We start from the raw sequence: 13364 nt of genomic DNA, 5'->3' as shown, positions 1-13364 counted from the left end.
CATTGCTCCAAGAAGGGCGCGATGGGCTGCGTCGTGTGTAATTCTCAATGAGCTATGGATATGCCGTCCTCGTAATAAGCAGCCCCTGAGTTAACTGTAACAGATAGTGGAAGGGAACGCCTGTTCCTCCTTGGTTTTCTTATTGCGCGAGAATTTTCGCGATCCTCATGTATTGCAAAATCTCTGGTGAAAAAAGGTTAAAAAAACTTTTTCAAACCCTTCCAGCCGCTCCGTCTTGGACCGTAGAGCCAGAAGACGTCACAGTGACGGCAGGTGACGTCATCAAACTGGACTGCAACGCAACTGGGTTTCCGCTACCAAAAATTTCATGGATGAAAGAAGGCAAATATTTATTTATTGTTCGCAAACAACAGTATGATGTTGCCCTAAGGAAAGACTAATTCAGCCTCATCTCAGGTCCAGGACGAACGCCCGCTGAGAGTTCTGGAAACGGCGTCATCCGGATAGCGTCCGCCTCCAAGAAGGACGAGGGCGACTACAAATGCCACATCTCGAATGGCGTTGGAGCTGACCTCCACAAGATTGTCAGAGTGACAGTGAAATGTACGCAGAAGGCACAACTCGCCAAAATCCTAACAAGCCACTGCCAACAAGTACACGCGAATTCGTGAATTTGTCTTGGCGTCACATTCGCGGCAGTGAGTCTGAATCACATGCTTAGTGACCTGATCGCTCAAGGTGTGGCGCTAGGAGTCCACAGTTTACATCAGCCATTTCCACGAAGCCTACAGAGTCGGATAGAGCGTTCTATAGTCACTCGACTTCGCGAGTGCGCGTAACCTCGTCTAAAGTTTGCAGGTCTTCTCATGCGCTGACCGGCAATCCGAGCATACTGCAAGACATAAGAGAAAGCATGAGCGCTCTTATGGCTGTGTTTTTAGTGATTTCTGGTGCATCGACGGGTGTATCAGGTAAGCCGATCTTGTGGCACAAAATAGTCGTACCACAAAGCATCTTTTCTCAACAGCCCTATACGTACGGAGAGCCGCCAACTTGTTTCGTCTTTTGCAGTGTCCACAAAGATCTCGCCCTTCATATTCTCCAAAAACCTGCTTGTTGGCGAGAGGACCAGCGTCATATGTGCAACAACGTCTGGAGAACAGCCGCTCACATTTTCATGGCTGAAAGACGGGAAGCCATTGCATCAAAGCGCCAAGATCAACATAGCCCGTAGTCCACAGTTTTCGACCCTCAGTATACAGAAACTTGGCCTCGGCGATGCTGGAAACTACACCTGTGCCGTCAGCAACGCGCAGGGAACGGTGTCGTACACGGATGCGCTGGAAGTTAAAGGTAAGGGCGCTCACTTACATTCAAAGTTTCACCTCTGCAGATTCTAAATTTTTGTATACTTCAAAGCTCATTCTCCTGTCGCCGCGTATGTGATGTCAGATATCTCCGCTAAAATTGGATTTAAAGCGTCAGCAACGAAAGCCGAGCACTCGTATACATTCGCAAAGTTGGTTACGAAAGGTTGAGAATCGTGTTCAGTATCAGTGACAAAGTTATTTCTGAACACATCTTGTTCATGGCTGGTTACGGCTTATTCAGACACACCACAATCTTTGTGTGCTCAGCAGTTTTAGAATGATCTCTTCTAGCACATCTCACTACAGCATTTAAAAGATGACAACAAAGACAAATACACGGAATTCTTGCACCACAATGCCGGTATGCAAAGTGCACAGAAGGCTGCGTGGCACGTGTTCATTTCTGAGCGGAAGCAAGGAATGCTCCAAAACCCAAAATACTCTGCGCGATGCGACACCACAACACAGTCACAGATCTGCGCTCTTACGCTGATTTGGTCAGGTGCTGGCCGTAGATTGATTTACTCACGCCAAAGGTGAATGTACATGGTTGCCTACTGAATCTGTGCAGCCCCACCAAGATGGCTGGTAGAGCCCGCTGACATCCACGTCACATATGGCCAGGCAGTGACTATTCATTGCAAAGCCGAAGGGTTCCCTCCGCCCATTTCTACGTGGATAAAAAACGGTAGGCCACCGCAACGCGAATATGAAAAGTGACACTGTTATCCTAACATTATACCTCGTACTAAAGACGTGTATGCCATTCCAGGGAAACCGTCAACAAAGCTGTCAGCTGAGACAGTGAACATAGCATCAGTTTCGAAGGATGACGAGGGCTCCTACACGTGCCGGCTCGAAAACGGCGTCGGAGCACCGCTGGAGAAGACTGTGCAGGTTATTGTCAAATGTAAGGAAGCGCCAGTATCTGCTAAAATCTGCCTTCGATATTCCGGTTTCGGTTTCTCCGCATCAACCATAGAAGTACTACCTCTAGGCACAACGGAGAGGTGGCGCCAGGGGTCCCACGCTTTACGGTATGCCCTCACAACAGGCTTGCTTACACAGTCGGCCATTGAAGTCAGTCGGTGCCAACCTTACGCAGTAAATGCTAGGACCACGCATCTTCACGAAGCAAAGAAGGAAAAATGACTGTCTACATAATGTTTGTATTTTCCGTCGGCACTGTGTTGAGCTCCAGAGTCTCAGCAATTCGCAGTTCCGGTGAGTACTCCGACGGCTTCCAAGATAAATGTCTTTGCTGACGTCCTCCAGCTTACCGACATGTCACGGAGAGGTTTCTTCCCCACAGTGCCTCCAGAGATCCTACCCTTCGCTTTCCCACGAACACTGACTGTTGGAGCGACGACCAGCGTTACGTGCACAACTGCTGCCGGTGATGAATCTTCCAAGTACCTCTGGCTCAAAGACGGCTCTGTAGTGCACCCCAAAGATAATGTGAAAATAATCACTTCGCCCGACATATCAGTGTTGAAGATCGACAAGCTGACACTAGACGACGCCGGAAACTACAGCTGCGTGGTCAGCAACACCGGCGGAACAGCGTCCCATGCTAGCACCTTAGAAATCAAAGGTATCGTGCCTTTCAGCCAAGTGCCGATTCGTTTCTAGATTCAAAAATCCAGAAAATCTATAAATTATAAATTCAGCTTTACCACACACTAGCCTTACAAAAAGTGTAGCATCAACAAGGGTCTTTGCCCTGCTCCTTGTGCCGTGCCTTAATGTGCCATTGTTCAGCATGGGCCTTTCTAGCGTACAATCATTTCGACTAGGTTCGAAACTGGAATGAAATTTCGGCAAAGACATGTTTATTTAAAAACTACTTTTGAAGTGCGCGGGGTGCATAATGCGGCTCCTCGCTGATAAACAACAAAAAGAGCGCCTGAAAATACATCTGGAGCAAAGTTAAATGTGTTGTCAAAAATAACGATACCCGATCGACAGCAGCATCTCATACATGTAATAAAGCTGCTACGATATCGGCTGGGGGAAGGGGCATTAACAGTCTCGCTTTGAGCGAGTGCCAACATCTAACGCGTCAGAAGGCCAGCAGTATTGGCTTCAAAGCTTCTCGGATGAACGCGCCTGTCATGGGTACAGGGTTAGGTGATTCCGAATATAAGATCACCGGTTTGAGAAAGGGAAGAGCAATCGCCACCTGAACGCGCTACAAACACATGCACGTGGTTCGCGCTGCAAATTTCTCAACTGTAAACTCTCATCAGCTTGTTACAGTTCCCTTACATTGGAATCAAAATGAACTAAAATTTAAACAACAACGGCTTTAGCTATGTTTTTTCAGGAAAAATATCTTGTACTGACACTTAGCCAAGGCAGAAAATTATCGCAAAATGAGAGAATACTAGTACAACAGTGTCGTGAACTCAGACGTGTCGTACTTTTAATGCTAAATTGCGCTTGTTTCAGGACTGTAAGGAAGGTCGTCAAGCTCGAACAGATGCATTTCTTTATGCATGGTCTCATAAAAAGCACCCCGAATTGACAAAGCTCGAGCGGCGAAATCGTTCAAGAATACCGACAGAACTTAATTCTCAGAACCACACGGTGACGCAAACACACTGGCTCCAGTCTTCGATATGTTCCCCGATCGCTAAAGCCTGCTCCTGTCGGTCCCTCTGTGCGCAGCTCCCCCGCAGTGGAAAACAGAGCCGCACGACACAACTGTCAGCTCTGGACAGCAAGTTAGCATCGTATGCGAAGGAATTGGACACCCACCTCCCACAGTCACGTGGAAAATAAAAGGTGAGCGCGAGCAGTACCATAGACGCGATGAATAACTCAGTACATTATGTCATTGCAGGAATCGGAAAAACCTTGGACACATCCGCTGGCAACCTCAGCTTGCCATCAACCACCAAGGAGCACCAGGGTTCCTACACGTGCGAGATTACCAACGGGATTGGCGAACCACTGCGGAAAACTGTGAAGCTTTTCGTGAAAAGTAACCACCTCACACGCCCTTGCCTTACGCGCCGTTCGTTTCCGCCAAATTCAGTTCCAGTTTCGCGCAAGCCGCAGAACCAGACGTTTCAGTGCGGCTCTCTTCCGTTGTGTGGCGCCAGGGGTCCTTTGCAAGTAAAACTATCGCTGCTGTACATTACGAGCGTAATGCTGCCGCCATAACGCTACTGGCGGTCAGAGAGACACGGGAAAAAATGCACCCGCTGCGACTGCGATCATTGCTGTGCGATTAAGTCAGGCGTACTACGACTTTCTCCAATGTTCCTATCAGCGGACGTCATGAAGTTGTGGTCCCTATGGGTTTTGTTCCTCCAATGTACGCTCTGGAAGCAGCTGCAGGCGGCAGGTGAGCCTTCTCCACTTCTCTCCGACGCTGAGCGGACTTTGATGCACGCAACCAGCCACTATGCACGTCCCTGCACATTCGCATACTGCGCTATAATGCGCTGTTCTGTTTTGCAGTGCCTCCATCCATCGCACCTTTTCTCTTCCCCAAGAATCTCGAAGTGCAGCAAAGGATAAGTGTCATGTGCACCATCTCAGTGGGAGAAAGACCCCTCCGGTTCGCTTGGCTCAAAGACGGCTCCGCTTTGACCAGCGGCTCCAAGAACGTTCGCATCGTCGACAACGCAGAGTATTCCACGCTGCACATCGACGTTTTGACGCTGAACAGTGCAGGAAACTACACTTGCTCCGTGACCAACAAGGCGGGCTATGCATCTCACACTGCGCCACTCGTAGTTCACGGTGAGTTCAGCTTCACTCTCACGGTTGGTTGGCACGCGTAGCTTGAAGAACTCTAACTCAGGCTTTGAGTTAAATACTGATTGTTAAACTCATCAAACAGTTATCGAATGTGAATCGTAAGCTGTGAACAAAAGTCCAGTTGTTTTAGCCGTGGTACCCGCAGTGAACTAATTATTACATTTCTCCAGTGCAGTGCAAAAAGAAAACAAAATTTTTTAATGTTCTTGAACAGTTGTAGAGTAAACCCCCGCATAAATCTGTAACCTGCGAAAAAAAATGACGCTTAACACCTCCAATAACGATGCAGCTCCACCAAGATGGCTGAGAGAACCACAAGATGTCACCGCTACCGCTGAAACGAACGTGACTCTAGTGTGCTTGGCAGATGGCTTCCCTGTGCCCAGCGTCACATGGAAAAGATCAGGCAGGTCCACTCAGGGCTCTTGTTTTTAAATAGACAAATAAATCGTAATTGTTAACATTCTTAGAAAGGAAAATCTAAATGTCAAATCTGTTTTCACAGGTGACGAAACACCATACACAACAGTACATGATGACCCAGGGTCATCCAGCATCCTGATACACAACGCCGGCAAGCATCACCAAGGAAGCTACACGTGCCGTGTCTCGAACGGCGTCGGATCCGAGCTGTCGAAGACGGTCACGGTTAAAATCAAACGTATGTAATCGGGCACTGCGTTCTACGCTATGTTGGTTACCGCGGCACATCCTGGTAACAACGACGCAGTTTCGTTTTCGGGAGGGCAAGCCACATTAGTACGCGTTTGTACCGAAACGTGGCGCGATGTGCCCGTTGGTCTACAATTCTGACATAAGCACAAGGAACTGGGTACAGCGCGCAGCCATTCCTTCCATACGCGTCAAGCCTCGCGTCTGCTGACACGACTGTGTTGTCTGTCTGCGGCTACTGCACACCGGATGATGAGTGCGATGGGTTCGTTCTGTTGACAAAGAAAAACAATGGCACTGGATATCGGGTACCTCACGGCCCTATGTACCGTGCTGATTTGCATCGCAGAGGCGAATATGAAAGGTGAGACCATTCACTCATTTTCTAAGTCTCCTGCTAATGTCAAATGCATTTCGGCATAGTGCTAATACTAAGTCTGATCACTGAACGAGCGCAGCTATTTTCGCTTAAATGATTACCCCGGAATGTTCACAAATTACATTTTTGACACACTGTCTACTGTGCAACCGTATGTGTCCTACAACGCTAGAGGTTGTTTTTAAGGGCATCAATAAGCATTTAGGAAACTATGAAGTTTTCTACAACTTTCCCCGTGCGTGCGGAGTCACGTTCAGTCCCTGCAAACTTTCTTCCCATTCCAAACAGCTCCCAAGATTCAACCGTTCACGTTTCCTGCAACGCTGAACGCCGGCGAAAGGAGCGGGACAATGTGCATCGTGAGCGCGGGAGACAAGCCGCTCACGTTTTCGTGGTTCAAGGACGGCTCGACGCTGACGACGAGCGATAACGTTAAAGTGGCCAGCAGCGCTGAATTCTCAAGCCTCAACTTCGGGTCGCTCGACGTGTCCCACACTGGAAACTACACCTGCGCAGTGAGAAACAGTGTAGGGTCTGCATCGTTCACAGCTTTCCTCGCAGTACATTGTAAGTCAACAATTCGCGATTTCGCATGCGCTCTGTGCAATGCTGATGACAAAGGAATTTTTCAACGTGATTTGTTTTTCCATCTCATCAGCACCGCCTGCATGGGCAGAAGTATCCAGAGACAAGGTGCTTACTGCGGGTGAGAGTGGTAGTCTGGCGTGCAATGCGCACGGCTTTCCGGCACCGATTATACGGTGGTTCAAGACAGGTAAGGCATTGCTTCTCCATATATATACAGCTGGCTAACTGGCAAATTATCGCCGCGCCACCAACGAACAGTTATTGCAGCGAACTTTGCCAGCCAGCTAATTGCTGAAAGCACCCGAGCGTGAAAGTTACTTAGGGCATAGAGTCGGCGCCCACTGGCATTTCGGAACTCGCTAATTGTTCAGCAACAAATATCAAGTGCGTTCCAAACAGATTTTTCTGATAATGTTTTTTTAACGCCTTACGCAACTGACAAATCAACGGTGTCGAGCGTTTACATCAGGAATGGCATTGCAAGGCGCCACAAAACATGTAAACAGCAGCCCACATATGTAGCTCTTCACTACTTGAGTACCATATTCCGGCAACCAAGATGCTGAGTTGAACTGCACGCTCAAAAGTCGAGAAATTATCTATGTCTGAAAAAGCAAATTAAAAAAAAACGACTAATTCCTCACGCCGTTCTCCAGGAATGGAAGCATCAGCTGATATTGGACTGGAACACGAAAACGGCACCATCAAGATTGCTTCCGCTAAGAAGGAGCACCAGGGAAGCTACAAGTGCGTCGCAGACAACGGCGTAGGAGCACCAATATCAAGAGTGGTTCGTCTTCAAGTGAAATGTAGGTAAAAGTAGCGAGCGGCTAACCATACCCTGACCGCAATTTGTGAAGGCACACCAACGATTTGAATCCAGTCCTCACTCCAGGCGTCTGATACCGTAGTTCGCAGCGTTTTCGATGAGCGGCGCTAGGCACCCGCGATGTACGTCGGTACACATACACGACGGTACATGCCGCCTTGTCGGGACGCCATAGCCTCGACAACCCCCATTGCCGACGCGGACCGCGACAGCTCAGCGGCGCGACAAGGCAACAAGAAGGGCAACCGTACGCACCAAAAATGAAGCCACGGTGTCGTCGCGGTGTCGAACATGCCGCGCTATTCCTCGTCGCTATGAGTTTACACAGCATCGTTGCAGGTAAGCTTGCTCGGGCAGCTTCTCCATGCGTAAGGCCCATTTAGATTCGCGCACTGCCCACGGCTGCTACCATGCAGCTTGCATGCAAGCTTTCAAGGCGAACACAAAACTAACTCGCCACAGTTCAACTTTCTACCTTTCATTACAGAGAAGCCGAAGCTACAGCCCCTACTATTCCCGCGCAGTCGGATCCGCGTCGGCGAAAGCGCAAGCGCGCTGTGTGCCTTGGTGGCCGGCGATGCGGACGTCAAGTTCAGGTGGTTCAAGGAAAACGTCCAGATCGGCGACTCAGTGCCCAGTGTGAAAGTGGAATATAACAAAAAGGTGTCGGTGCTTACCGTGGAGCCTGCCACCCTGCAAAGCGCCGGGAACTACACCTGCACCGCAGAGAACAATTATGGCAGCGATGCCAACTCTGCGACGCTGGTCGTCGAAGGTGAGTCACGTCTGTCGCGGCCGCTGTTGGCTATATTGCACGTGTCTCTGACAGTGATGAGGGATGTCTTGAAGAGCGTCCAAGTGGCCTCCGTGAATCTGCACCATTTTCACGCCTTTTGTTTTATTTCTAACGCAGACAAGAGCCATCGGCAAGATTTCATCCTATCTGTCGGCTTAACGTAAGGCATTATCAGCCACAAAGCATCGACGGAGAGAACTGAATGGTCACATTCTAGACGTACAAAAGTAACGACAGACGGACAAGGACGTCCGAGAAACAAAATACTAGTAAAGCGAAAAGTCACGCGGCTGCTTCAAGAGAGAAAGACAGGAAAAGAAAGGCATGCCACATACTGTGCGCACCTTCGAAATTGCTGCTTAGTACGAAAGAGCTCACTTAAACAAAAAAAAAGCGATCAAGGAGCCAGCTAGAAACTTTCTCGCTATAAAGTAAACCCACAGTTCCTCCTGTATAAGTAGTCACATGTTATCGGCAATAACAATTTTGTACAATGTGAGAGCGACCACGCATTTCATCTGCGGTCACTATGCTTTAACACCAAGGAGTGGCAACACTCCAGATACAACGGTAGGGTGACAATCTCGACAGTTCTGTACTGGCATGTAACATGACAAACGCGCGCCACTTTGCTTGGCAGCTCAGTGCCAACTTTTCAGCCAGGAGAAAGGGGAAAATGTCACATAAATTAGGTCTTATGAATAGAACAACTACTTTCTCGAGTTTCCATCACGTGAGGATAAAACGCAAACAAAACCTTCGTCGCGGGAAGCTAAAGGAGAAGATTTTAGTGGAAGGAAACTGAATACTAGCGCGCTTGAGTCTCACTTCAGTGGCTCGGAGACCGCTTTGTGGAACTCTTAATGGACCCTGCCTGTAATTTTTTTTCCCTCCAGCAGCTAATATTTTTGTGTTCTTGTGTTCGGATTCGCTTGACACTGATGTCACATGTCAAATGCGAGACAAAGATGAGCCGTGTCTGAGCAGTGTTTGAGCTAACTGATGTAAGGGTTAAAATAAATTCGTCCCGATGGCCCTATGACGACACTGAAGTCGATTTCTGGAGTTTATAAGTGCGTTTCAATATCGTATTTTTGGCGCTAGTGTGTAAAAAGTAATCACTTATTTATTTAAACAAGTATTTTAGAAGCAAATTAATTACTTTTTATTCGTTAATTTTATTACAAGCATGCGTGCTGCTGTCACAATTTTTGCGGCACATTGCGAACGTTTTTTTCTTCTTCCCAAGAAGCTCCCATTACAAGAATCATACCAATCCCGGTTTCTTTTAATAGGGAGTATGCATTCGCGCCACAGTGGCCGCCATTTTGGAGTACACGGAGTATAGCCAAAGGCTGCGCGCATATCTAATTGGTTTATCTCCACCTGCTCTGGCGTACACCGCTGAAGTTGCGCACCATACGCAAAAATGACGCCATTCACTCAACGTGAACCCCTGTCACAAGCTAGCCTCCAAATTGATTATACAGCACGTGTAAGCCATATGCAACGAGAAATCGTGTGACACCACCGGCAACGCTGTACGGCAAACGGTTGCTCACAATTTTGGTACGACCTTAGTCGGGAGAACTGGTGACACACTGGGGTCAGCTAGTGGGGGTATATATAGAAGAACGACATGAATATGAATGTCTGAAATGGCGGTGCTCGGCTTGCTGCGAGTGCGCCCTACGCCCGCTCGACAACGTCACCCTATTTTCCTTGCCATCGCTGGGACTTTCTGTACCATATGCGAATACACTAACACACGCTGCCGGCTTTTCTCGTAATGGGACTGGTCATGCTTTCACATTAATACACAATAACATGAGTCTGTACCTGTGTTCAACTCACGCGTTCAAAATACGGCGGTCATAGAAGTATTCGGCAACGTAAGCAAAGCTGGCCTGCGTAGCTCAGCTCCCATTTGGGCTAGGCCACTCCGTAAACGCCACATGTATCTGGCTGCGTGCCGCACAGTAGACAAATGCGTGAGTCGCTTTTCTTTCGTTCTTTTCTCCTTTCTAGCCGTTCCAGAATGGATAACGGAGCCCATAGATGTGTCAGTGAGCGCTGGGCAAGCACTTCGAATTGAGTGCTCCGCCTCTGGATTTCCAGTTCCGAATGTGTCTTGGCGAAAGACAGGTAAATGCATTGCTGCCACAAGGGTATCAACGCGTGATGCCTGGTTCTATCTGCCACAAAGTTTCCCCTAACGCAGATCCCAGCAAGGACGCCAGCAAGACTTCTATCGTTGCAGCAAGCGGCTCCACAGCGTTGTTCGTATCCAAAACTACGAAAGACATAGAAGGAAGATATGTCTGCGAGGCGAATAACGGCATAGGCGCAGCACTGAAGAAAAGCGTGTTCGTTAAAGTCAAGCGTAAGAAACTCAATTTTCCCATCGTTTGTACTGCGCCAGGCGCTAGTCAACGAACGTGGTCGGCTGATCCTAGTCTCATGAAACGTATCTGCAACGCAAACTTAGCGCAGGCGACTTCTCAGTACCTGACCGGAACTCGTAAGTGGGTGTCAGTGATCTGAAGCCGTCGGCGCCTACAGTGACATGGCTGACTTCAACAACAATGACTACAAGTAAAGCGTAGCTCTTCCTAACGGGGCTACACTACTTGACTAGACCGTTTTGAAAGCGTCCCTCCTGTTTTGCCATGGTACTGTAGTTCGTCACGCCGACAAAATGGGGCGCCAGTTGTCTGCGAGAGCGCCGCCATGAAAAGCTTTCGCAGCGACGCCATCGGCCATGTAAAACCGGCCATAGCAGATGGGTGTACAGGAAGCGCGGTGACAGGGAAAAGCAAGCCATGAAAGTGCGATGCCCGTTTCGTCCGCTCTTCTGTCGTTTCAAGGATGAAAGCGCCACCACCATCGTCACGTAAGAGTGTTCGTTACGCTACACACTCGACCATGTGCCCTGGATGCACCTTCCTTTTCATCGGATGCACCTTCCTGCTCCATCTAAACCTCGTCTCATGTCTCGGTAAGTACTCCTTCTCACTGTGGATTCCACAACTGGTCTAAAGTGTGGTAATGATTGATAATGATATCTCAAATATCCTCAATTTATTTTTCAAAGCGATTCTGATGCGGTCTGCATGCAGTCACACGTTACAATCAAAACTGAAAGTTATAGCACAACACCGCTTTAAAAAAAAAAAAGATCTACAACTGCACTCATTTGTTCTTGCCCTGCCAGATGCTCCAAAGATACAGCCTTTTTCCTTCAACAACAAGGTGCGAACGGGAGGACGAGCGACAGCAACATGCACTATAGTTACGAACGCTGCGCCAGTAACGTTCACATGGTCGAAAGACGGCGCTCGGCTACAGGAGACGGAGAGGCTCTCCATACAGGAGACGAAGCTCGTTTCACTCCTCATCATACAACGCACAGACGCGTCCAGCCGGGGTAACTACACCTGCAGGGCTTCTAACGTGATGGGAGCTGACGAGCATACAGCCGAACTTCTAATTGAAGGTAATTAGTACAAAACTTTATAAAGCAGCAATTGGCGCACAAGGTACAGCCTTTGTCAAAAGTTTGGAGCCCAGGGGGTTTTCTTTTGAGCCACACTGTGTCGTTAATAATGGATCTCTAGCGCTCCAAATTTCCTCAACGTCAGAAGGTTTCTGGTACTGCCTCCTGCAATAGGTAGGACTTCCACGATTGCTGCTGGAGTCCCAATATAAAGCTTTGAAACGAACCCCCTGGACACTAAACTTTTGAAAAAGACTGTACTTTCAAATATTGACACACAGAGTCTTATATCGCAGACAGGTTTGTGACCGTTACCGTGAAGATACCATATCACTTGAAAGGGTAGTGTTTCAACAATTGGTCAACAACTCCATTCCCTGCAGCACAGTTTTAACGGCCTAAAAAAAAACGCTTCCCTTTGCAGCATACGTTACACTTGTGAGGGCACCTTTTGCTGAATAGCTGTATTCAAAGCAGAAAAGGCGTAAAAAAGTAGGTCACGCAGTAGTGCCATCACAACTATTTTTGCTTTTTCCAGCTAAAGGAGTGTATAGCGAAGTATACGCTTCGTTAAAGGAAACATATTTATTTGACTCGACGTTTCGATCGGAAGACCGATCTTATATATATATATATATATATATATATATATATATATATATATATATACTGCAGCCTGCCATTACCTGCACCTGTGGTCATCGCGAAAATCATCAGGTGATCCCGTCGCTAAACTACACTCGGCAGACGCTTCTGAGGCGCACCGTGGGTTCAACCACAGACGCGCAAGCCAGTGTCACTGCGGTTCTGACCAAGACGCGAATTGCCTAAGGCTTTTGGCATTACAGTACTTAGGATAAAGCATTACGCCTCCCTACTTGGTGAAGGTCTTAGAAACCGGTCGTACATGATACACTTTCTTCGCGAGCCTCCAGCCCACAGCAGCGAGGTCAAAAATAAAAAGCTGCTCGCAGTTAATCCCAGGACGCGCCATTCACGCAAGCTCTAGCTATCCGTTGTCAACAAAAACATTCACACTCACAATATATCGTACAGGGTACCTTCCCCTCTCGAAAGTACCGCTTACAGCATTGAATCATCTAGACCAGCCATGCAATATAAAAACGAGGACACTGCTACAATCTTCTCCAATTGCTTGCTGTGTAGACTTGGGATACAACGCATTCACCATCGCTCTCAGCGTTTGCTTATGCGCTCGACAACCTCGCTAAGCCGAGTTAAATGTGATGCACTGTTTTGCGGCGCGCCGCAGCCCCACCAATGTGGACAAGCGAGCCTCAGGACGTCTCCGCCATAACTGGCTCGAACGTCACCGTGCAGTGCTCGGCCAGTGGATCACCTCCTCCGAAGATAACATGGACAAGAACGGAAGGTACTTTAATTGGAAGCTGATGTCACAACTCAGTCGCGTGCATATGTTCACATGAGCCTGCTGCACTTTTTTTCCGTTCCATTATCATTCCAGGAGGCTCACCAGCGAT

At 48.3% G+C, this 13364-nt stretch overlaps 1 protein-coding gene and 1 long non-coding RNA gene across 3 annotated transcripts in view; one reads left to right on the top strand and one right to left on the bottom strand.

The window, feature by feature from the left end:
• The window catches only part of LOC149359119 (uncharacterized), a 205042-nt gene that overhangs the window by 38425 nt on the left and 153253 nt on the right, over positions 1-13364 (bottom strand). The window contains exon 3 of one of the 2 annotated variants that reach the window (XR_016288757.1): positions 8248-8443. The exons of the other annotated variant lie outside the window; for it this stretch is intronic. This is a non-coding gene — a long non-coding RNA (uncharacterized LOC149359119). The remainder of the gene's footprint in view (positions 1-8247; positions 8444-13364) is intronic. 2 annotated transcript variants of the gene reach the window in all.
• The window catches only part of LOC149359123 (cell adhesion molecule Dscam1-like), a 51699-nt gene continuing 46072 nt past the window's right edge, over positions 7738-13364 (top strand). Inside the window, exons 1-4 of the mRNA XM_089571355.1 lie at positions 7738-7909; positions 8058-8345; positions 10395-10511; positions 10588-10749. Coding sequence (XP_089427481.1) covers positions 7831-7909; positions 8058-8345; positions 10395-10511; positions 10588-10749 — 646 coding nt within the window. The 5' untranslated portion in view covers positions 7738-7830. The remainder of the gene's footprint in view (positions 7910-8057; positions 8346-10394; positions 10512-10587; positions 10750-13364) is intronic.

Source organism: Amblyomma mixtum, chromosome 2, assembly GCF_055824585.1.
Source record: "Amblyomma mixtum isolate Tamu chromosome 2, ASM5582458v1, whole genome shotgun sequence".
In the NCBI taxonomy this organism is placed as follows: Eukaryota; Metazoa; Arthropoda; class Arachnida; order Ixodida; family Ixodidae; genus Amblyomma; species Amblyomma mixtum.
This window is presented reverse-complemented; position numbering and strand designations above follow the sequence as displayed.